At 35.9% G+C, this 26823-nt stretch overlaps 1 protein-coding gene across 2 annotated transcripts in view; it reads left to right on the forward strand.

Moving 5' to 3' along the window:
* Positions 1-26823, forward strand: part of PTPRZ1 (protein tyrosine phosphatase receptor type Z1) — a 161044-nt gene that overhangs the window by 41980 nt on the left and 92241 nt on the right. For both annotated transcript variants that reach the window (XM_079931918.1, XM_079931919.1), the window contains exon 2: positions 9913-9978. In XM_079931918.1, the coding sequence (XP_079788044.1) occupies positions 9913-9978 (66 nt within the window). The remainder of the gene's footprint in view (positions 1-9912; positions 9979-26823) is intronic.

The following is a 26823-nucleotide window of genomic DNA, read 5'->3' on the forward strand; positions in this document are numbered from 1 at the left end:
TAAGTGAAAGGTATTATTAGAAGTAAGACACAAATTAAAATAAGGCTGTTTCAAGGTCTACTCAAAAATAAAGGATCCAGTCAATGTGATCATTATGGCCAATAAGATTATCTGTGAGTTACTGCATTGCTATTTTGCTATGGCTCTTGTTTTTAGTTTTCTTGGTAGCTGAAGTGCTCAGATTGCTTGCCATGTGTAGACTTGGCTGTGATTTCCTAAACTTAAACATGCGGTTAACACTAGCTAATGCATGCAGGCTCTTGTGAGTAAGGAGAAGATTTTATTGTAAAATCCAAAATAAGCAGGGAAAAATGGGTTTCAAGCATTTTTGGGGGTTTCAAGCAAAACATAGTTATATATTTGTCTCTAACCTCTTTGGCTGTAGAATCAGAGATATTGTTTCAGAAGTGCATATACACTTCAAATTTTTAAAATATTCACTCATACAAACTCAAAATACATGGAAAGCATAAGAACATAGAAAAAAGTAAAAATCACTCCCAGTGGCACAGCATGAGGAAATTTACATTTCTGAATATTATGTGATATTCTCAAAATTGCATCATAACTTGATGTTTTATACTAGGTACATTTCTTCACATCAATAAAACTTTTGAAACTTAATTTTAATGGATTCACACCATTTCACATGATGAACATTTAAATTTCCCCCACTTTTTGAACATGAACATATTTTCCAATTGTTCACTGTTAGTTTCAGTGCTGTAAACATCTTGGTACCTGGCACTTTGTTCTCATCTCTGTTAATCTTTTAAAATATATTCCTTGGAATGGAATTACTGTCTCAAAGAATATGAAGTATTTTAAGAATCTTGTTAACTCTTGCCAGCTTACTTTCCATAAAGTTTATACTAGTTCATGCTTACACCTGTACGTAAAAGAACATCTTAAGATATTTTGGGCATCATTGAATATTTAAAAAATTAAAATTATATACCTTTGACAATTTGATAGCTGGAAAAATGGTATCTCAGTGTTATTTTAATTTCTGTTTCTTTTATACCTACTGAAGTCTAATAGTTCTTTATAGCGTTATTATTTTTGCATTTTAAAAACTTCTCTGGGGCTTCCCTGGTGGCGCAGTGGTTGAGAGTCCGCCTGCCGATGCAGGGGACGCGGGTTCGTGCCCCGCTCCGGGAGGATCCCACATGCCGCGGAGCGACTGGGCCCGTGAGCCATGGCCGCTGAGCCTGCGCGTCCGGAGCCTGTGCTCCGCAACGGGAGAGGCCACAACAGTGAGAGGCCCGTGGACCGCAAAAAAAAAAAAAAAAAAAAGCAAAACTTCTCTGTTCATATATTTGCCTTTATTGATTTGTAAGAATTATATATGTTTGAAATATATCATTATATTTGTTCAGTGTGTTTTAGCAGTTACCAATAGTTTAATATTTGTAATTTGCATTTCGCTAAGCATTTTTCTACAAGCTTTGAATGTTATATAATCAAAGCTGTGACTATTTCTTTATGATTTATTTTTTCCTGCATAGAAAGGCCTTCCCCATCTTACAATAAATTAAATATTCATTTACATTTTTAAAAATAGTTTTTGTATAACCTTTTTAAATCATTCTTTAATCCACTTGAAATGTATTTTGGTCTGGTCTATGTGTGAAGTGTGATTTAACTTCTTTTTCCAAAAAGCCAGTGTTCCCAATATGGGTTGAACTTTCATACTTTTCTTATCTGATGTTTCTTTATCATGAATTAAACTTGTATCTATACTGAGTCCAATTTTAGTGCCAAATGCTTTGTTCTATTGATCAGCCTGTCAATTTATCTTTTAGTAACTGGTTAACCAAGCCCCCATTAGTTCTCCCTTTTTCTTATCAATTATTATTTTCCCTTTATATTTCTAAATGAACTTTAGAATAATCTGTCAGTTAAAAATACCCCATTGAGACCCGAACTGTTTATTAATATGGAAACAGCTGATAATTTACCCAAATTCAATGTTCCCATTTAACGATGTAGTAGGTCTCTTAATTTATTCACATTTTTTATATTAATAATAGTTCATCTCTTTATTTATGCAATTTTTGGTGTTTTATGCTTTTCATGGTAGATGTGAATGGAATCCCATTGTATTCTCCACTTGGCTATTTTTTTTTTTCTACTTGGCTATTTTAAGATGTCAATTGTCCAGAATTTCCCAACCAATCTTAATCCTAAGGCAACATGGCAGGCATTCTTGTTCTACACCTGATTTCAGTAAGAGGGCACGGGCATAAGACTTCACAACAGAACCATTATTTAGATTGTTGAATAATAACACATTATTATTGTACAGATAATAATATAAAAGTATATAATGGCATAATAATATAATAATACATAACACAAATATAATAACATATTATATTTTGTAATTTGATGAAGTCCATGCTTTCTTCCCAGTTTCATATGCTTTTCTTATACAGATTTGGTTCTTCTCCCGCTTTTAATATTATTTTTAGCTTCTTCTAATAGTTATTTTTACACATGTTATTTCTATCTCTGCTCCCATTATCACTGTTCCATAAACAATTGAGCTTTTCTCTTAAGGCAGAATAAATTCGCTGTTAGTTATGGAAACAAGGTAGCTATAATGTTTGTAGCACTGTATAATAACAATAAGTTTCTTCCATTTTAGTGTTTTCTTGGTGTTGTAGAAGAAGATTGACAGGGGATAAAAGTGGCAGTTAATTTCCTACAGACTTTATTTTATACAGGAAGTTCAAAGTAGCTTAATTTCATCATTTAAGCCCAAGGAATAAATTTTCCAAAGCTAAATCAACTTTTTATTTTAATATCCAAAAAGTAGAAGAATGCTTCAGGTGAACTATTATGGTGCTATAAAACCATATTTATTACTTGGGAAGTGATTTATTATTATGTAGAAAAAGCAAGTCACCAAATAATGAAATAGTGTAATTCAATTAATGTAAAGTATAAAATGATTATATTGCATAGTATAATGCCTAGAAAAATATATATACAAGCATGAAATTGTAAATACTAGTTTCTGTAGGAGATGGGATTATAGGTGATTTTTAAAATTATTTTGCTTATCTTTATTTTTTTAATTTATCTGAAACAGGTACTATTACTTATGTGATAAAGATAAAATTATGAACGTGTTTTCAACAGTAAATACCTCAACTTTATAAACGTAGATAAATCGCATTAGATTAAACGCGTTTATCTAAGTGTAAGAAAATACTCTGGTGACTTTCCAAGACAAGCCTGTGAATATTCTGAGCTTTCATTGAATAGGTTTGGTAGACATATTGCCAAGGTACAAACTCTCTCTGGGAAAGCGTACACAGTCCTCAGTGTCTAAGGAACAATAAGACCTAATTGCTCACCTCCAAACTCTTCCCTAAGGCCTATGAGAAATATGTATTTCATTGGATGTCTGACAACCAAAAAGCATATGGAAGAAATGGCCCCCTCCTCTTTACCTTATCCCTTATTCCTTATGTTCAATCTTTCCATCTCCTTTTACAGTTTTACCATTCGACTTTTTTTTAGTATAGTGCCTCAAGAATCTACTTTTTCAGCTCTTTAACCTTATCATTAAATAAAGAGGTAACCTGTACTCTAATAACTCATTTTTCCAGAATTCCTATCTTTAACAGTATGAATTCATGTGCCCTCGTATTTGGTGATAAGTTGCAATTTAAGTTTTGAAACCGTAAAAAGTACTTACATTTTTAAACCTCTGCAGAGAGGAGAAAACTAATGGTATTCTTTTTTTATAACCCTGGAAAGCAGTTGAAATTGGAAGACAAATGGTTTTGGGGAAAATAATATATGTGTGTTTTTTAAAGTTACATCTGAAGTGATTAACAGTAAGTACAGTGTTTGAACTATAAATATATCCTAAACAAGCCTATTATCTGAATTACCATAATTAACTAAATTATGTTTCACAAATGTCTTTGCGTATATACTGGATACAAGTTTATATTCCAGATAGGTAAAGATGAGGTATGTGCTAACACAATTTGACAGCAAACACTGAATGACAGGAAAATGCACAGATAAAACCTGCCATGTATGATATTATGATACTATAGACTCTATACTATACTCATGGGCAGATTTCATTTTCCTTGGAAAGTTTGCCTCAGTTGGCTAATCAAGGTTTTGGTTTAGATCACTTGGGTCATAAACTCAGCTTTCTTATCAAACAAAGATATTTACAATAGAGTATCTGAAGAAATAAAGGACTTTTGTAGCCAGATGATGTGTTCACAGGTGTTCATTAATCAAAAGCTGATTCTCTCCTTAAAGGAACTCATTTCTGATTTTATTTTTTTCTTCTGAGAGGGGACTGCTATTATTTTGTTTTCAGTAATTGATAGTTATGACTACAGTAACCATCAACCTTTTTTATCACTGCCACTTCAGCCTTATGCATGTCTGACTGTCAAATGATCTAGGGGATGGTTATAATCACTCTGATAATACTAGTCTGTTTCCAGGGTTTTCCACGTTCTTCTCTAAGTGGTCACCAGCCACTTAACCTTTCTTCTCCCACCCCCTGCCACCTCTTTCACTTCAATTAGAAATATTTGTTTGTTTGTGGGTTTATTTATTTACTATTTTTCTTTAAAATATACTCAGTATACAAAATGTATTCAACACTTTTTCAGTCAGCTCAGCAGATTATCTCTTTCACGCTTTTAAAAGAAATCTAGATAAGAGGAGAGAATAGGATGAAAACAAAAAGTGAAGATTGATGTGACCCTTGTATCATGGAGAGCCATAACCAAGTCCCTAGTAAATCCCTAGTGACCTACACAGACCCTATAGGAGAGCCCAGCTGGCTTCCCAATTCTTTGGTTCCATGATTTGCCCAATGCCCTTCTTCTACCTGAGACATTTTAGACCCTCTCCCCAAGTCTTCCCTCAATCAAAGTCTATACTCAAAGGCTTTAAAGATTCATCTATAATTCTGTTCCTTCTTCTCTGCCTTTCCAGATTTCTTCCATCAACTGACTTCCTTTTCCCCTCCTCTGAAGTTCCTTAGTGATATTTTTAAAGGATGTGAAATATGCAAATATCATTTATCTTGGAAAAGTCTACTTTGAGAAATCTAGTTTTAGGATCCCAGTCTTCAAATTTATAACTGTGGCTATTTTCTACCTGAAGTTACTTTTTCTGAGGACCACTCTATTTCTTCTCTGTCATATATTTGGCCTCTTAATAGCATTAAAATATATGTGTGTGTGTGTGTGTGTGTGTGTGTGTGTGTGTGTATTTTGTCAGAGCACTGCTGCTAGATTATGTGGTAGAATACAGGTGATGAATGGTTGATCAACATAAAGCAGAGACTTTCTTTAGGCATTTAGGGCAAAATCAGAGGCATTTGTATAATTCAAAATATTTATAATGATATTTTTAGTAGAAAATGAGCAACATTATTTTTTTTTTTTTGGTTTATAAAGCATGCGCAAAAAAATGCTATAATTATCTACATCATCCATGTGGTGGTTATCAAAACTTTGGTTTCCATTTGAGTGTAAAAAAAAATAAAGGAATATGTGGCATATACATGTTTGCAAATAAGTAGGTGCTCAAGGTAAGTACAGGATGGAATAGATTGAAACAGAGACATTTAAGGTTACCTAAAATAGTATAAACCAAATTTCTCTCAACTTTGGTAACCACTTCATGAAGAATAATTTTTCAGGACAAATTTTAGAGTTACCTTTTAAAAAGGTATACTGATGTATGTGTTCTTATTGTGTATCATGTGTACAATTCATTCCTGAAATTTATTTCTTAGTTTTATCCCTACAAAACACTCACACCGAAGCAGACCTGGAAAATACTTTTGAACAGAGAGAAACAAAATATAAAAACTAAAATCCACAGAAACAAAAAAATTCTATGTTTCATTATTCTAATTGATTTTAAAATGTGTAAGCACTTTGATAGATTCTACTTTATATAGGATTTACTGGTTCTCAAAGTATATAATGCAACAAAAAAAGTGAACCTAGATTCTTTTTTTCTTGTTCATTGGAGCTATCACATCTCATCTATCAGATCTCTAAGTAGAATTTTAAAAGTGGGGTACTCTCTCACGCCCAAGGACTATGTAATTAGCATATGAATGTGTAACGGATTATTTGAAGTAATAATTAAGGGAACAATACAAAAAGGAACTGAAGAGAGTTACCAACACCTGGGAATCTTGTATTGAAAAAAGCTTTCTTAACCTAAGTAATTAGAAACCAAGGACAAATGCTGATTGTGTAGCTATAAAGCCCTACAAGGAGAGCTAAATCTGCTGATACTTTGCTGTCATCCTTTAGCCTGAACCATTAAAACAAGAGCTTAGTTGTTTTATCTGTTTCAACATAATACTTGTTCAATGTAGGTTTTGTGTGGTATTTGATCTTCTGAAATCATCAAAATGCACTTATATGTCAAAACTGTCTTTACATTTTAAAAATATTTATATTCAAAACATAAAAGATGACAAAAAATCTTTTCCCTGTGGTCAGTGCAAAGTTTCAGAGGAAAATTCCAACTGATGGCCAGGTCAGATTACGTATACAGTCAATTCTCTATAATTTTTTTTTTTTTTTTGATGTGGACCAACAGAATCTGTGTTGAATTTGTTACACTGTTGCTTCCGTTTTTCTTATGTTCTGGTTTTTTTGCCCCATGGCATGTGGGATCTTAGCTCCCCGACCAGAGATCGAACCCTCACCCCCTGCATTGGGAGGCGAAATCTAAACCACAGACCCCAGGGAAGTCCCAATTCTCTATAATTTATTTGTCTAAGTAATTCCTGCTGGTGAAGTTCAACCCCAGTGTATTGTTTTGTTTTATTTTGTTTCTCTTGAAGAGGTTCCTACTCAGGCAGAGCACTTAAGGGAGTAACCAATAGCTCAGGATTGTTAGGAATCCTTGATAGTGTGGAAGACTTAGTGAGTACGAGGCAGAAGCCATGGATTATCGTTTCCGTTTTTGTCACTTTCTGCCTGTACAAACCACTTACATTTCCTTGGGAAAAATTACCTTATCTCTAAAATTATTTTTTTGTAGTCTGTTAAAGTCTGGATCAAATGACCTTTGAGGCCATAACTGTATATACTCCTTGATCATGAAAAAACACTTGTCCCCAGAATTTAACCTTAAATGACTACCATTTTATGGTACAACTCTATGTAAAAAAAAATTATGAACCTAATGATTATTTTTTAAGTAGAAAAGTAAATATATGCATGAATATTCAAAGCAGCATTATTCTTGATAGCCCCAAAGAGGATACAACCCAAGTATCCTCAGTTGATGAATGGATAAAAGAAATGTGGCATAGCCAACGTCATAACAAAAAATTACAGCGTACAAAATTGAACAGGCAAGGAAAACTTTCTTCAAGGCTATTGCAGTAGGGGAGAGAAGGCAGAATCCAGTCTGAGCTCAACTCTGATGAGGCAGAGAGGGTAAGGTTTTTTACGAGCTAGGTTAAGCCCCAGTGTAAAAGTAATGCAGGACATGAGAGGAAGTCATAGGCCATCTGCATTTGCTAATTGTCTCTGTTCAAAGGAAAAATAAGCTCATATCATCATGACAGGAGGTAGTTTTTGCAACTTGGAGCAAGACACCTAGCTGGAAGTTAGGTTCCTACCCTCCCACAGAAAGTGGGAGATAAGGGTGCTTATTTCCTTCAATGGTTACATTTCAGAGAGACAATTCCCATATTCTTGAGAAGTACAGTCCTAGTTGTAAAATTGGCATGTGGCTAATAAAAAAGATTTACATCTTAAAGGAATAGAGAGAAAAGTTATAAGTTTTCTAAACTGAATGCTGGAAGAAAAGGGAGGTCAAGAGCCTAGAGCTAGGAAGTAGCCTGTCTAAAGTTTAGTCAAGCTGAGAGGAATTTTAAGGCCATCTTGGTCACCATACAATAGAGTACTATTAGACAATAAAAAGGAATGAAGTACTGATACATCCTACAACATGGATAAACCTTGGAAATGTTAATTATGCAAAGTTAAAGAAGCCAGTCACAAAAGGCCATGTATTGTGTGATTCTGTTTTTTAGAAATATCTAGAATATCCAAATCTATAGAGATAAAGTAGCTTAGTGAAGGTAGAAATGGGCTAGGGGGTGGCAGCTAAAGGGTATGGGGTTTCTTTCTGGGATAATGAAGATGTTCTAAAATTGTTTGTAGTGATGATTGCACAGCTCTGTGAATATACTAAATGCCATTAAATTTCATGGGTGAATTGTAAGATGTGTAAATCACATTTCAGTAAAGCTGTTATAAAAACAAATTGTTTGTTGAAATGTGCTCCACAGCCAGTAGAATATTTACCTATATTTATGGGTAATGAAATTTTTTAAACAATTTTTTTTTGTTTTCTCCAAGCTAGGTTTTGGTTTTGAATAATCTGTGGATTCAGAAGGTGTATTTCTGGAAGCTGGCCTGCTTTTAAGTTTTTATAAAATATTTTAGTATGCATTACCGTGTTCTAATCAGATTGTATATAACATGGGAGAGAAAAATAATTTCTGAAATGTCCTTGAGACATTTGCCTCCTTGAAATTGGGAGCTGTCAATAAAGAAAAAAACACCTGTGTAGAGAGAATAAGAGGAAGTAGAGTCTGTCTTCGCAGCTGATGAGAAAGATCTATCTATCTATTTATATAATATGTATATATGTATATGGTATGGTATGGTATAAATAAATCCTTACATTCAAATGAAAGCTATACTGACAGAACCCCAGTTTATGAATAAGTAATGTTCCACACATTCATTTGTAAATGAGCTATTTGTAGCCTTTTCTTCTCTTTCTTTCTTCTTTTTTTTTGGCCACGTCATGTAGCTTGCAGGATCTCAGTTCCCAAGCAGGGACTGAACTCGGGCCACAGCAGTGAAAGCCAGGAATTCTAACCACGAGGCCACCAGGGAACTCCTGTAGCCTTTTCTACAGAAATAGTTTTGTCAACACTGATCAGGTTCCAAACCTAGTTCACGAAGATTTATTCTGCCCACAGTGTAGCTGAAATGGAGTACTAGGGTTAACACAGGCTGGGATAAAGGGAGCAATAGCACAATGGCACAGGAAGGAGGAGGATGAATCATGACATCCCTGTTTCTTGGGTATAGGAATGACTCCAGGCAAAATTTTGAATTGTGTGGAGTGAGACTTTGACTTCCATCCATTTTCTTTTCTCTACCCCTTGTCCCATGTTCAAGATGTAGAGTCTCTATCTCTAGGTCATGAAGCATCCACTACTTTTATGGTACTCCAGGCTTCCCACTGTATTACCTCATCAGCCATCTCTGTTCCTCCAAGACACAAATTCACCTACACCGTCTAACACAACCTTTCTCCCAGCCAACATACACACACACATTTAAATTTCCATTTCTTCAAGGCAGTTAATTTTGTTTTGCCTTGTAGGGAAGTAAATTTTGAAAACATGGTAACCTCTGGATCTCCTAGAAGCATTTACAGATAAAACTTGGGTTGTAACCTTAAAAGTATCTCTAATCTATAGGATTTCAAGTATTCAACTTAGGGAATGGTAAGAAAAGTCTGAAGATAGGACAAGCTGTCCTTTCTGACCCCAGTCTCACTTTGGGATGAAACCCTCTAGGTTGCTCCTGCTTTTCACAGAATATTTTCTTTGTCTCTGTCTGAACTTTAGCAGTTTTTAACTGTGCCCTGCTAAAACTCACACTAATTACCAGAGCATGGACAGTGGAGTCTATAATGGTGGCAGTTGGAATTGGGAGGAGACATCGGGAAGGTGACATAGAAAAGAGTAATCAAGGACCATTTATGGTATGAATGATGCTTTGGGCGTCTTATATTTTTTTAAATTTGCACACATATTTTTCTATGCATTGATCAATTGGTTTTTCTTGGTTGTAGATTGGGCTTATGGATACTACAGACAACAGAGAAAACTTGTTGAAGAGATTGGCTGGTCCTATACAGGTAAATATATTAGAATATAATGAAATTCAATGGAAAATTCTATTGTTTTTGTATCTGTTTTTATATGTAAAAGAAAACTTTGTAGCTCCACACATCATTTTAACTTAGCTACATGGGTATGCAATTAATCACTAAAAATATATCATATGCAAAATGATTTCTAGTGATTTTCCATTAGCAAGTTGGTAGTGTAGAGTATATTGATCTCAGACAGAGCTAGATTTGAATCTCAGATCCACACTAGCTATGTCTCCTTGGGAAAAATGCATAACCTAATTGAGGTTCAGTTTTTTCATCTGTGAAATGGAGGATTTTTCTGAGCATTAAATGAGATAAATGGAGTTGGCACAGAGCCTCCTTGTAAATAGAAGATTCTCAATAAATGTTAGCTGCTATTTTTGTTATGATCACAGTTGTTATGATCAATGTTAACAAATATTGAGGGGAATCTTGCTTTCAAAAGGGGTTTCCTTCTGAATTACTGTGCTGAGTTAATTGGAATCAGGGTCTAACGTGATTTTGTGTGATTACCAGACGTGGCTTTGAGCATCATGTGCAGCTGAAGTTGGCTTAAAATAGTTAACATCCAGAAATCCTGATCAGAAACTTTAGGAAAGAAGAGAAGCTCTAGGCTTGATCAGATGAGCCTGGATGGAACCTAGAGGGAACATGACATGCCTCATGACCATCTGAGATAAAGCTGAGTAGTAGAGTTGGGTACTCATTAGAAATAAGATTGGGTTGATAAGTCAGGATCAAATTAAAAGGGCTTCAACAAGAGCCTAGCCAATTTGGACTTTATTTTATAGATGAAGGGCAGAAGCATGATGAATTTTGTAGCAAGGCATGCATTTTCTTTCTTTTTTTATTCTTACTTTAAAAGTAGAAACTTAAAAAAAAAAATTCAAACACAAAGAAGAACATAAAAATCATTTTTTACTCCCACCAGGTTCATCCACTAGAAAATTTGGTATATTCTTTTCAGGCCAGTTTTTATTATATTATGTTTATATATTTTTTATACAGAGTTTTACATCCAATTTATTCTGGAAATTAGTTTTGAGCAGTGACAATTCCTGTTGATCCTGGTACTTAATAGTCCATTGAATAAATGTTTCATTTTTAATCATCCAGTTCAAGCTATTCACTGTTTAAAGAAATGGTGGCAAATAGATGAATACATATGTCTATATTTTTATCATTTTTTATTAGAGAATCCTTGATATTCCATTATTGAGTAGAAGAAAATAAATGCTTTCAAAATTCTTGATACACATGACCTAATTGCTTTCTAGAGAGCATATATATGCTTACATATAGTATAAGTAAGTGACTACCCCACTGAATAAACCAGGATTTAATGACTGTCATTTTGAAAATCTTCACCAATTTGACATGTTTAAAAAATGACATTTTGTTTTAATTTGTTCTGTTTGATTACTGTTGAAGTCAGTATTTTAATTTTCATTAGTCATTTGTATCACCTTTTCTATGAAATAAGTTAAATTAGAACATGGAAAATAATCAAGATATCCATCAAAGCAGGAAAAATTGAACAAATTAAGGCATATCTAGCCTGTGGATTACTGTGCAGATGGGCATGTGGTTGTTCTGTATGATATTGTATAGAAAGACTTGCTCTTAATTTACCCATTTATAATTATGACCTATATATCTAACGAATTCTGCCTTATTGTTATTAATTTTTTTAATCTTTAGAAATATATAAAAACAAAGATTCTCCATAATTCTAAGCCATTTTTAATTATTTAAAGTAATTATTCTTTTTTTAAAATTTTGTTTATGTTTTGCTCTTATGTACTTAATGTAATGAACATCCTCAAATTCTACTTACTTGAGCAATTGTTTTTCAGAAAAATTGGACTTTAACAAAAAGAGAGTTGTTGGATCAAAGTGCCTACTGTTTTTAATATTAATATATATGGTCAAATAAATATGGTCAAATTTTAGAAAATTGTGTTAATTTATCCATTTCCCCACATTTTTACTCACACTAATTTAAAAACTCTGATCAACTTGTCTGACAAAAAGTAAAATGCCATTTTTAATTTGCTCTTATCTAATTACTTAATTTCTTAAGTTACCCCAAATAACAGGGTTTAGGTTAGGATTTTGGGAGGACATATGGTAAATAAATACTACCTGAAGTAATGGTTAAGTGAATAAGAAGGGCACACCTGAGTAAATACTATAAAAAAATGAACAATCCATTTATTTACCCTAAACAATTTCACTTTTGTTTTCAGTAAAAGTGTGTGTTACATTCTACTTGAATAAATTTGTGTCTTAGTTTCTCTGGATTTAATTCCAGGTTCTGGACCAATTTTTCTCTATTATATACATAACTCATACAACCTAAAGATTTTAAACTAAGTTATTTTGAGTAAAAGGTATCTTTTAAGTATCTTTAAATTATATTTAAGGTTTTTTTAAGTATTTAAGGATTTAAACATAAGAGAAAAAATACTTTCCTTTAGCCTGACCTTATTAAAATAATACTAGAGCTATAAATAATATTAACAATAAAACAATCCTTAAACAAGAACAAAAATATAATATATAACTGTTGTAGAAAACTTGATACATAAATATGTTCATAGAATAAAAATCAGCTGGTTAGTTTTGTTAACATCTACCTTCCTAGTTTGAGGTGGAACTAAAAGCAGGTTTACTTTAACTGGTGAACTTTTAAACAGAGAACTCATATATTTAAAATGAAAAACAAGCTTTAATGCATCCTTCATTCTCCCTAAACCTAGAATCAGAAAATGGAGGACCTGTAACCTAGGGAGAGAGAGGGTTACAGTTCTCATCACCCCAAGCAAGGGCAGGTGTATGAGGGGGAATGCCACCTGTTTCCAGCAGCCTGAGGTCCTTGAGGTTCCTGAAGGTGCCTCCTCAGGGCGGGAGAAGACAAGAAGATGGCAGTTTTACCAGTAGCTTCTTGCAAATACCACCATGCATATATTGCTATCTTAGGAGGCAGCCACAGAGCTCTTCCTTTTAATGGGCTAAATGCATGTAGACATGGCACCTGAAGAGTGGCCAGGCTTTCATGGATGGATCTATGCACAAACAATGCACAGTTCTTTGCTTTATAATCCAGTTGCATCATCCTGTTCATAACTTAAGGCCTATTGGCTTTAGCTCCTTTAAGAGACAGTCTGGTGATCAAAGGGATAGATTCATTAAAAAGTGTCATTTGCTATGGGAGGAGGGGTGGTAGGTCTCAAAAGGGAATGTTCCAGAGTTGAGGTGAGGGTGGAAGCTTACCAAAAGATCCTAGGAAGAGATTAGAAAGAGTTTCAGCTGAGGACATTTTATAGCTGCTTAGCTCAAGCTGAGTGTGGATTGATTATTTTGTCTGAATTCCCAGAGCATCAAAAAGAAAACAAACTAAAGCCTTTATCTAAATAAACATATCTCTCCCAAGCAAATCACACCAAAGCCAAGCATTTTAAATGTGGATTATTCACTATTAAGTATATTAACTCTTTTTCTTTTTAGTACAAATGTAGATAAAGGTTGGTAGTCTTTTCAATTTCTATGATTATTCCACCTGGAAAATGAAAAACTATATGTGTTAACTGTGTAAAGTTCCAGGATAAATTAATTTTAAGATTCTTAAATTTAAGTAATTGATGAATGGCTGAAGTAAATGGGTTTTGACCACACATAGGCCTAGTTTTGTTCACAGCAGCTTATCTTGTTGAGCTACTTGTCAGATTAGCTGCAATCTCAGAAGAAAAGACCTACCCTTGAATGTTTGTATATATAGAATTCTATTCATAAAAATTACTAAGAACATCGTAACATCTGTCTGTAAGAGAGCTCACTGCTTTACCATAAGCCATTTAAAAATATCATATCGCACATCAAACATGATTTAAATGGAATCATTTAAGCTAAGGTTGTTTAAGAAAGATTACACAATTGTAATATGTGAAGAAACAATAAAAATCCCTGCTGGCTACCAAATGGTTGGAGAAATAGAGGGTGGAACGGGAGGAGAAAGTATTACTCTTTCAGTTGTGTTATTTTAACATAGGTCATAAACAACTTTTCTATTCAGGATATATTCTATAATTATGTTGAGAAATGGCAGGGTTGGTAAATACAGTCACCAGTCCCATTTTTAAAGTTATTACAAGAAGGTGAGCAAAGTTCATTTGTCACTCTGCAATGAAAGAATGAATTGTAAATATGGGAATGTCAGCACTAAAATCCAGTTCTTTCCTTAGTAACTTCATTTCATGTAAGGGTTTCATAAAGTTTTCTTCTGAAGGTTTCACGTAAGGTTCCTTTCTGTTAACCTTAAATTTTCTATAACAATGCCTGAACAAAGACAATTCAATGAAAAAAAAAAAAAACTAAGTCATTTGGTCTTTTTTTTTTTAATATCATGAACACATAGCCCATAATGATCACTTGAGATTAAGATCTTCCTTCTGTTTGAGTTGTTAGACCTTTTCACCTTCAAGCAATGATAAGATCATCAGAAATGAATGGACTTTCACTGCTCTGTTCTTAGAAGTAGTCACTATTGAAATGTAGTCTTTATTTCCTGAAAATGAAAAAAAATTATTCTGTTGGTTCTTTTTCACCATACCTTAAGACAACTTGAAACTGAAAATTTTGTATTGATATATTCTCAAGTGTTCTTAAACTCAGATACCTTTAAAGTTTTAGTTAAAGGGTTGCATTGGGTACAAGTTAGAAAGGCCACACAGGAGTCACAATTAGACACTTGACTGAATACCTTGGAAGGAGAAAGTCTCTGAACGCTGAATTGATTTCTGCTTCCTTAAATAGAGTATCCTGTCTAAACAGTATTTCCAACACATATATAGACTAGAAGATGCTACTTGTGGAAAACAAAAGAACCATAATATAAGGTTGTGTATTGTCTTGTTTGATGTTTGGCATTTATTTTTGGACCATAGTTAGGTTTAGTAATTTTTCTTCTCTAACCTAGGAGAAAGTAGGCCAAAGGTAACTCAGAAAGAAAATTTGAAGCTACCTTGAATAATGACTGATTTCTGGCTCCTAACGGGCCCAGCCGCTCAGCGGCATGTGGGATCCTCCCGGACCAGGACACGAACCCGTGTCCCCTGCATCGGCAGGCGGACTCCCAACCACTGCGCCACCAGGGAAGCCCCAGCCCTCTCTTTACATCTAGAATCTGAAAACATTTTTAACATATTATGTTTTCCTCTGAATCATCACTCCTTATCTAAAACACACTGTTCATTTCTCATTTCCAACTTTAGAGTGAAAAGGCAAGTTCTAGAACTCCATGTATAGAATTACCTCATTTTTGTAAAATATTATATGTTTATATGGGCATAGAAGAAGGCCTGGAAAGATACACACAACCCTGTTGGCAGTGGTTACCCTTGAAGAACGGAACTATGGAGGGCCATAGGAGGCAGGAGACGATCACATCTTATTGTATGCGATTCGTATTCCGCTAATTGTTTAAACACGTATATTGAAACAAAAGGTTTTCAACTTGCTTCTCTTAGTTTTAGCTAAGAAGGGCAAGGTAGTTGGATAAGGACCACAGCTTTGCATTTTCACCTGTCAGAATGTAGGGTCCCTGCTAAGCTGCAGTGAGAGGATGCCACAGACATCTAATCAGAGCACGAGGACATGTAGAGTCAGGCTGTCTGGTCATCACTAACATTCAGACTGACCAGGCTGTTTAACTGCTCTGTATTTCAGTTTTCTTTCAGTAAATAGTTTTTAACAATGCCCTACCTGATTGTGCATGAATCAATCAGTGTTTCACATTGTGGTAGGAAATCTCTTTGAGCAGTTACGCTACAAATCCAAGTGATTATTATGACAGTGTCTTAACTTGAGCCCAAACAGATTAAACAAGTCTTGTGATAATCTCACAAGAGGATTAGAGGGGGCTGTTTAAATGCATATTATAGACAGGTATTTCCTATCATTGTACATTTTTCAAAGTTTAGCTAAGATGTATGACTGAGCAACCTTTCCCTATGCTAAACGTGATGAGTAGAGCATGCCTCATTGTAAAGGCTGAATAGGTTCAGTTAAATAATCTAAAACTTAGAATTTATTTCTCTGCAACCATCACTTTAGTATAGAACTGAAAAAATAAAGGTGTGGCTACAGATTAGCATTACAATTAAATAATCATTGCTGAATGTATCTAAGAGTAAAACAATATGTCAGTAGTATTCTCCCGTGAGTAGAGTTGAAATTGCACACATTCTCTAGCTCAGCCTCATAACCACCCCTGCTGACTATACTTGGTAGTCTTGAATGGATTGGACAAGTTCCTTAGCAGCTCAGGATGAGAACATCTGGCTGTTTCTCCTTCTGTCTGTGCTCAAATGTCTGGGCTTAGTGGCTGGATGTACTGTTCTCCCTCCCTTTTCTGGACCTCCTCCTTTATCTCACTTTCTGTGTTTACTCTGAAGTGCCCTGGTTCATAAAATTCATCTTTCAGCAAAAACAAACAAACAAAATACACCGAGAGAGAGAATATTACATGATTAATTAAAAAAAAAATCTAAGATCAGACCACAGTTTATGTAATCACACAAAATTCATTTAAATATTTTCAACATTTAGGCAAAATGCCATTGCAATTATTTTAAGTTGACCTATGTCACCTTCTTATTTTATGAATCAGTAAAGGCTGAGTGCAAGGGTTATTTACCTAGTTTCCTGTTTTCTGTGTGGTAACTGACTCTTTAAACTGAGGACTTTCAAAGAGCAAAAAGATGAAGAATGTGTAAATGACTCATTTCTTCTATTCAGAAAGATTTCATATTAACTGAAGCAGAGAATTATTGATACAAAAATTATTTTGAAATATATTCAGACATGTTTAGGACTGATGTTCTTCCCCTTTATCCATTGAATGTATGTATGTATCTATATGGCTATCTCTCTGTCCTGCTACCTATGAATACAGGTCTCTGTTTAACCATGTAGTATGTTTTGTTCAGGTAAGAGATGCTTTGGGCCAGAGCTAGGACTTTTCTTGGCTGGAATGCGGAGGATCTTAGAGGCTCTTTGTGGCTTCTGGCAAACCTGCCTCCAAACTGTTACAGACTGTGCAGGGACCATCTTAACTATCACAGAATATTCTGGGACACTTAACAGCTGCCCAGATTCATTCCTCAAACTGTATATGCCTAGGATTCTATGGGGAAGGAAGCGAACTTGAACCCTATTTAGAGGTAAATTCAGAGTAGTATCTAATAACCTAGGGAGGTGGGCTTGAAGGAAGCCAGGACTGAGAGAGGCAGTTGGGAACCCCTGAGAAATAATTATCGTGACTGAGGAAGAAACCTGGCAACAGAGGTTGAGTGCAGAGTGGAGCCTGGCATCAGTGGGACCAGCTTCCAGGTTCCCCGTGATGCTCCCGGCTGTTTGCGGGGCTACTCCCCACCCAGAGGCCCCCTCACTTTTAAATGCCTGTATGCACTGTCCTGGAAACAAAGAGCTCAAGCAACTCCACTGTGGGCTTCTTCTCAAAGTGCCCGAAATGAGAAGACCACCCTGGGGGTTCCCAGGCAGACTCACAGGCAAGCCAGCCGAAGTGCAGGCATCCAGTCCCATCCAGCAGCTGCGCATAGCCAGGGAGGTGATTGACAGTCTCTAGGAAGGAGCAGCAACCTTGAACTTAAAATCAGATTCTTGTCTACCTAGGCTAAACTTTAGTCCCTTAGAAGATGCTATCCAGCTCTAATTTAACAGATTAATTTTTCTTTTTTTTGCGGTACGCGGGCCTCTCACTGTTGTGGCCTCTCCTGTTGCGGTCGGAGCACAGGCTCCGGACGCGCAGGCTCAGCGGCCATGGCTCACGGGCCCAGCCGCTCCGCGGCATGTGGGATCTTCCTGGACCGGGGCACGAACCCGTATCCCCTGCATCGGCAGGCGGACTCTCAACCACTGCGCCACCAGGGAAGCCCTAACAGATTAATTTTTGATGACAATTTTTTTTTGAGAAAGAGGAGACCGTACCCGGGCTGAGGAGACTGAGTGTGATAAGACTGTAGATGCCTTTCTGATCATTTCTCTGCTCCTTTCATTTCTCCCAGTGACAAAGTCAATGACCCATTATCTTGATGAGTATCAAGAGTAACAATCTGGTATATGTTTTCCCCCAAAATGAAAATCAGTTATTTCTCATTATAAAAATAACACACGTTCATTTAAGAAAAATCATATATGATGTATATGTAAGTGCAGATTTATTTATGTATAAATATATAAATGTATTTATGTTTATGAATATAAGTATGTATAAGTACAATATAAATATATTATATTTATAAATATTTACCTATAAATATATTTATGTAAATATCTTTTATATATATATAATTTAAATAAATTTATGTAGAAATGTATATGATAGCTGGAATTCATAGAAAATAGCTATAAATCTTAAAGAACTGGAAAACAGGAAAAGCTGTATTTTATAGCCCTTTGCCACCTGGAAATTGAAATAATAGCAGAGCCACCCAGAATCAGCATCAAAGCACATTCAAAAGTTGGCACATGCTGAACTGGATTATCTCTAAGCTACTAACGGCTAATCTAGCTTTTTTACATGTGTGTTTCCTTTCATATTTCATGAGTATCTCTAGGAAGTAAGAGCTGCTTGCAGCACTTTTTTCGTAAATAACATATAGTTTTCTTTCCTAAAACCCCCAAAGCTGCACCCATGCCTATAGCGCCCCATATATCCTTGAGGAGATTCTGAGGTTCAGTTAATCTGTGTTAGAATGTGAAGGAGTTGAGTTCTTATCACTTCTTGACTTGCCTTCTACCTGGATGCTATTATATACTCCTCGACAAAGCGAAATTTAAAGTTTTGAGATCATTAGTTTAATGAACCAATACTTACTGGATGTATAACATGAGCCAGACACTTTCCCGGGTTCCGGGGATGCAGAAGCAATCACATGCCAACGACAGATTACGAAGTGTGACAAATGCCCCAGTAGTAGACTGTGGTGACACAGGTCTGTGGCCCCTACAGAGCTTAAGGGGTTCAGGGGAGGCTCCCGAGAGCGAGAGAAAGGGACTTTAAATTGAGATAAAGCATAAGTAGGAGCTAACTAAGCCAACGTGGGTGAAAGATGGTTCCAGGCAAAGAGAGCGGCCGTGCTAAGCTGTGGGTGAGAGAGAAATCAAGATCGCTATGCCCCAGCCTCTCTAGTACTCTTCCTCTCTGGACAGAAAGCTAGGAATGTGATGAGAACATTCTTAGGGCCCCATGAATTAATTCTGGTTTAACTGCTATCCTATCCAAAATTCTAGATAATAAAATTTATAGCATACTTTAATTGGCAATAACTTAAATTTTTAGTTTAAGGGATGTTAAGATGATTTTTCATCACTGTTTTAGTTAGTAAACTAAGGGAACTGGAACTAGTGAAAGAGACCAAAAGAGGGGGATGTTAGGAAGGCAGGGGGAGGGAGAGGGTTTTACAGAATCCAAATGAGAGAGGGTTTCAAGGAGATGGGACTAACCATGTCACATGACTTCACAGGGAGTGCTAGCTGAGATAAAGATTATGAACCTCATGATAGTCTAAGGAAGCAGGTTTTAGTGGGGTTTCCTTTGCTATTTTGTCTGATAAGTAACAGGGTCTGGGGTCAGACTGTCTAACTGCTTAGCTTCAGAGTGGGCTCCATAGGCTCTGCCTCTTTTATTTCCTCATCTGTCAAAAGAGCTAATAATGGGCTTCCCTGGTGGCACAGTGGTTGAGAGTCTGCCTGCTGATGCAGGGGACACGGGTTCGTGCCCCGGTCCGGGAAGATCCCACATGCCGCGGAGCGGCTGGGCCCGTGAGCCATGGCCGCTGAGCCTGCGCGTCCGGAGCCTGTGCTTCGCCATAGAAGAGGCCACAACAGTGAGAGGCCCGCGTACCGCAAAAAAAAAAAAAAAAAAAAAAAAAGAGCTAATAATGGTACCTACCTCAAAGGGCGCAGCAATGATTAAATGAGTCAGTATATTCATAGCACTTAGAACAGTGCCCAGTACATATAAAGTGCTCAATAAAGGTATTAAAGTCAGATCGATTTTCTGTAATACTCAGGACTTGTTTTGTACCAGGTTAATATCCATCACACTGTTCTCTTTCTAAAGTACAGATGTGATTATATTATTCTCCTGTTTGAATCCCTTCAGTTGATCCCCATCACTTACAAAATGAAAAATGGACTCCTTAGTGTGCCATAGAGTGACTTTTGTGATCCGTTTCAGCCCACCTGTCCTGTTCTGCCCCCCATAATTATCTTCCCCCCGCCTTCTGCTGTGCCAGCATTTTCAAAAGCAGGTCTCTCTGATTCTAATCATTCTTCACTGTTTTGCCAGAATTCCAAACCTCTGCGCCTCCTTTAAGAAGTGAGGCCTTCCTGATTCCTGCTGCCCCCAGGCCAGCGCAGATCTCTCACATTCCTCCCGTGTCCCTGTGCACATAACACAAGGACGTGGCAGGTCCCATGTTTTATTCATCTTTCCTTTCGCATAGTGTGGACGTGGTATGTACCCTGCAAATACTTATGCCATGAATGAATAAAGCTGAGACATGATAGTGTTTTCATTTTACAAACGGAGAAAGACAGATGAAGTCACTTGCCCAGAGTCACAAGCTGAGCAGCAGACTGGAAACTTGAACCTGGGTCTTGACTCCCAGGGCTCTTCCTGAGACTCCTTATGGCCACATCTAAGTCATTTGTTTCAGTGATGTGGGTTACAACACAAAGCTGTTAGATTTTTTAATTATCGTGTAGATATAAAAAATGCTGGTTCCCAAGCCATCGTGTTTGGTATGGTCTTTTTGCTTTATGCATGTGTCTTTTTATTAAAAAGTGGAATTGTGGGTGCCCTTTATTTTCATCTCTGCTTGTCCATATCTTCTAGCTTGTCTACACTAGATATATATTTGTTTTATAACCAAACGGGGCTTAAACGTCTATTTAATATAATATAAATTTATTTAAATTAATTTTTATTCTATGTGTGATTAATAAGTTGTTTTGCATCACAGAAAGTCTTCTGCTTCTGCGTATTTCCTCACTTCATATAATGATCTAATGGTTTATGTATCTGAGGGCCTTGTATCTGGGTCTCTTCCTACTTGGCTGTAGCAGGTGAACTTCTTTACTGATCAATAAAGTTGAAAATACTATAGTAGTCATCTGTATCCTTAAAGAGTAGCTAATGAATTGTAATTAGTGTGGAAATGGATACTGTTCTCTTAGAAAGATGGCCATATCATTATACATTTCACCCATATCATTACATTTCACCCAGACTCGATCTAGCCAGGATTCCACTGAGCGCACTTAAAGTCTCACACAACTTGATTTTCTTCTCTCTTGCAGTGCAGTATATCCACTCTGCATTCGTTTCACAATCGAGATCGTTATCCTAGCTCAGTGAGAGTCAATTTCCCATAGTTGATTGTCTGAATCACTGCCAGCTCAGTCACATTTTCTACATCATTCACCAGGAAGTATAGTTTTTTTAAAAAAGTCAGAACAATTATGCAGGTAACGTGTAGCCTTGATATGCTCTCAGAATGTGCTTCAGAGCAGTCACCCTCCTGGAGCTCACATTCTTTTGCACATTGATCGACAGTGTTGTTGCTGACCTATAGATCAAAGGATCCCCCATTCCAATTCCCCATTTTCTAAGTGAGCCTCTATTGATATGAAAGAGTTCATTCTCTTTTGGAAGGAGAACAGTTCATCTTCCGAGTGCAGCGTCTATTGTTTCCTTTTAGCAGAATAATTACATCTTTAATTTCTGTGGAGATAGTGAGGAAAGCCAGTTTGGGATACGTTTATGTGTCTTCAGAGTAGATTTGGGGAGAAGATTCTGTGACTTGTAACTATGATCCTTTACCCCCCAAAGTACATGTTTGGGTAAATTATAATAACTGTTCTATGCCTTTCATTTATGGTGATTGAGATTGCTTTTTCATGCTTCTTCAGCACAAGGAAGAAGGTTTGATTTAAAGTCCAAGTCTTATTGACATGTTTTTAATCCCATCAACATTTTTAAAAGTAAATTGAGTAGAAAATTAAGTTTGGGCTTATGATGCAAATTCCTCTAATGTGTCTGACCTTTGTTTAATCGTTTATGAGTTATCACTGCAAGATGTTTATATAGATTAGATACCACAGAGATCTAAGGAACTATATTTATCTGATGCTAATTAATATTAGTAACATTAAATAGTCTCGTCACCTTCCAATTTCCTAATGTTAAGCAGTTCAACAGCAAGCAGCTATTAGTCAGATAACTATTAAACTTTGTCAATTATATATATATATATAATACTTGTGTGTGTGTATATATATGTATATGTATGTATACACACACACACAAGTTTTTCACCATATTTGGACTATGTTAGAATAGATTACAAGACATTGAAATTCACACATCTTGGGAGGGTTGTATGTTATAGGTTATCACTGAAAAATAATTTATTATATGTTTAATAATGTTAAGGTTCATGCTAAATTATCACAGTTGATTAGTGTATTTTTGCTCACAGTATGTGATGATCCATCAACTAAAAATAACTTTTGTGACTATATGAAATTCCTTCGCATTTAAATAACATTAAAAAATAATAAAATACTGGATTAGTATGCAATTCCATTTTCTTAATTGGATTGTTCCTAAGCTTTTACATTTTGCTCCTTATTTGAAAATGAATTTGCCCAAGGAGCAATTATAATGATAAAGCTTAACAAGAGCATTAGAGAGCTTATAATCCAAATCAGTGTTTCCTAAACTTTAGCGTGCATCAGAATTATCTAAATAAATCTTACTAAAGTAGGATTGCTGGGTCCGACTTCCAGAATTTCTGATTCAGTAAATCTGAGGTGGAGGCCGTAAATTTAATACCTAACACTTTTCGGGTGATTCTGCTGCTGTTGGTCTGGGGAACCTCATCTTGCAGTGTCCAGAATCTAGATCAGTCTCTACTTACATTGCCTTAATTTGGGGAATGAATGAATGATAGAGTAAAAAAGAGAAAGCATATGTGTGAATACATTTACCCACATGGAAGTGCTTTAGTTCTCTGGATGTAGTATATTGACCTGAAAAAATATTATTATTGCTTCTATTGAACATATAATAACATTGTAAATGTTATTTTCAAAACCTGCTATCTGCATCAGTAAAGAGAGAAGGTAAACTTTTGAACAGTTAACACAACTTCCATTAATTTGTTGATTTAGGTAGGCCATCATTACCTACCTCAGGAAGTTCTTGGCCTGGGTGAGTCCAGTGGGAATACCTCACTAGTGAGTCTGGCTGCAAGCTATCTTTACCTTGAATTACTCTAGACACATTTATCTCTAGCAATTGCCAAGGAAAGTTCTTTTTCATAACCTTTCAAGAATCGTTTTTTATTGACCTGGTTCCAAAAAAGCCTGGGTTCCAATGCTATCCAAATGGTATTATTAGTTCCTTGATTCTTTTTTCTTTTCTTTTTAGTTTCCAAATTCCAGTCTTGCAGTTCTCCTAAACTATTACTGTTAATAACGATTTCCTCCTAAATTTTTTGGCTGTTGGTAATGTAATTTAGTGCTACCTTCACAAGTTGAAAAATAGGATTGAAATGTTTCCGGATTTTCTTTTTTTAAGTAAACATTGTTATTCATTCCTTTCTTCAGTAGCTGTTTTGAGTTAAGTAACTCATGTATTTGTCACTTTTCAAGTCACTAATGTCAACTCCACAGGATAAATTATTTTACTACTACACATGCAAATCATATTTTCCATCACTGGGCTGCATTTTGCTTGGAGTTTAGTCTCTCACCCTGGGGGATATTTTTGAAAGTTTTAATAGCTGTATGTAGAAATTGAGAAAAAAAGATCTGTCAGATCTCATTATTCTAGTAGAAAACTTACTTGAAAATCTTACAGTGGATGATAGAGCCTGAACTTGTTGGATAATCACTTCATTCACTTATTCATTCATTCAACACCTTTTAGTTGAGCACTTTGTATCTGGCAGCAGATACATACTTATGCTGCATAAGTATGGTCATGAACACTGAGTACAGTCATTTTAGTTTATTATCCTCTGGAGACTTTGCAAAATTATAGGGATTACATTTATTCAAGTAAATAAATAACTACAAAATTTGTAAGGCCAAGACATTGTCTTATTTTAAGTAGATATTAATTTTTGATAAATTTTTTAAATTGAAAGTTTGGGGAAAAATTTTTTTTAATTTCCTTTTGACTCAGTTTTGCCCTTTGGCTTGGGAGCGTTCACAGTATACCTCCAGGTGATATGAGAAGTCCCAATTAAGCCCTGCCTAGTAATGACATGGTCAGTGTTGGGAACTCCAGAAAAACTACTGAACACTACCTAGTTCTTACTGATATCTGCAGCCAACCGTATCTACTCCTCCTTTGCATTCTGGGCCTCCATTCATCCATACCCTGGTGGCAGTGTGTCAGGCATAACATCTCAATCCATGTCCATTCCAGGGAGAAGAAATTCTCTCTCCCTTGTTAGCCATGGAATATCCCTCCGAGGTTAAAGACACCTTCTTCTCCAGAACCCTGAGAATGATAGACTTAGTGACAGGGTCATTTTCTCAAAAGTTTGGAAGAAGCACCTTGTCATTTTGGTCAAATTCTTATCATTAAGCCTAGTCAAGTACCTTCAGAATAGAATTCAGTAGGGACAATGCCCTGATTATGACATCTCCTTCACTCATTAAAAGTTCTGCATCCCACCCACCGTGCATGTACTATTAGATGTTGATCAGGAATCTAGGTCATTAGTGACAGAGAAGCCTGAGGAACACTCGGACTCCAGTCTGATTATGAGTGGGCAGTGCTTGTTGAAGGTCGTGAATTTGAAATAAGACTTTTCATCCTAGTCACAGAAATGGGGAGAGGACCTAGTATTTACCTACAAATACCTAAGGAACTATTCAACAGTATAGAGCCACTGTTCAGCAATGTGAGGATCTTTGCAATCCCTAGCCCCCATATTCCTGTATGTAGTGATGGCCCCTGTCAAAGTCATTCTAATGGAACTTCTGGACTCTAAGGCCTATACCCCAAAGGACATGATGAGAGAGAATATGAGTCTGACAGGGAATTCAAAGCCTCCCTCCTGGGAGCCTGTGGAATGTAGGAGCTGTTTCTGTTCTACACTGATCCTAAAATCAGTTGCCATGGCTCGTAATCATTTCTTGGAAAAGAGACTGAACATAACAAGGTACAGAAAAGTTCCAGAGTCTCCTTTAGAAATGGTGCCGTCCCCAAGATTTAAGGGTATTCTCTTAGTAGAGTTGGGATATAGTAAAATGGTTACACACTGAAAGACCACCTTAACCCAGCAGAGTAAAATGGGGATTAACCCTGAGTGGTAGTCTGTAGGACTCAGGTTCTTCAAGACAAATGAGTCCCCAAGTCCTAGTAGATAACTCAGCATTTCCCATACAGAAGTCCTAGGACCTCCGAGAAATGGGAGAATCAGGTTTATCTTTACAAGCCAAATCAACTTTGGGGGATAAGGAGCCTAGTGGGACAGATGGCATTATTCTTGAAGGGTTCCCAAACCTTCAGCCTGCAGTCTCAACCCTCAACATCAGCACAGCCAGGCCCATCTTACATACCTCACTTACCACTTACCAGCCCTCTGGATACATGTACTGGCTTGGCCTTCTACTCCTTTAAGAGTCTGTTGCCAGCCTGCCAAGGAAACATGATTCCCTTACTTTGATTGTGAAGAGCCTAGTCTAACCTGCTTAAACCTCAGTCCGTTTTTTAGATGTTCATCATTGCTAACCCTAGTCTCCTTGTACGTCTGCCTTAATCCCTAAAATCTGACACACAGGTCAGTGTCTTGCCTCTTACCTGCCTGTGTCTTGCTAACTTTGTTATTTACTTACCCCACCCCTCATTAGCTGATGGAATTTAGTGTAAAAGGATGCTTTTATTTTTGCCCTACAAATGTGATAGCCTGGTTGCCTTGGTTAAGTCATTCTTAAAGGGTGTTGGATTTTATAAGAGCACATAATGATTCATATTTTTCTATACAATTTTTCTTGTAAAAAGAAGAGATAAAATTTAAGTAAAATTATTTTTCAAGAATGGAGATGTCTCTACTTTTAAACATACTTAGAGTTACTTAACAGAATTGCCTTGCCAAGGGCATAATTTCATCTAATTAAAAATCTTGTATTACTTTCAGATCTCAACAGAATGATATCACAGCACTCATTAAATATTACTTAACACAACTGCTTATATATCATATAATATATATGATATGATGTATGACATCTGCTTGTATATTATATAATATATATGATATGATGTATGGCATATTCTTATATATTATATTGGGATTAACACCCTAATGTTTCTAAAATGACTTATGACTGCACTGCACTAACAAAACTGATAACGTGAAGTTTTCATTCCAGTAACATTACTGAAGAATACCAGATTATAATTATATTTTATCCATGGTTAGTCAACTATATATATACGAAACAGAAATTTCGTAATTTCTTATTTTTATATAACAAAGCTGTTAAAATAGAAGAAGGATCATTTAAAAAATATACCAGTTATGGTTAACCAATGAAAGCAAAGTGCAACTTTTGTATATGTATAACTGATTCGCTTTGCTGTGCAGCAGAAACTAACACAATATTATAAAGCAACTATACTCCAATAAAAAATTTTTTAATGTATTTCTCATTCTCAAATAAATAAATAAAATTTCAAACTTGTGATTTTTCTCCATTCCCTAAGAGACTGTGGAG

Source organism: Stenella coeruleoalba (genome assembly GCF_951394435.1).
Source record: "Stenella coeruleoalba genome assembly, chromosome: 9".
Taxonomy (NCBI): Eukaryota; Metazoa; Chordata; class Mammalia; order Artiodactyla; family Delphinidae; genus Stenella; species Stenella coeruleoalba.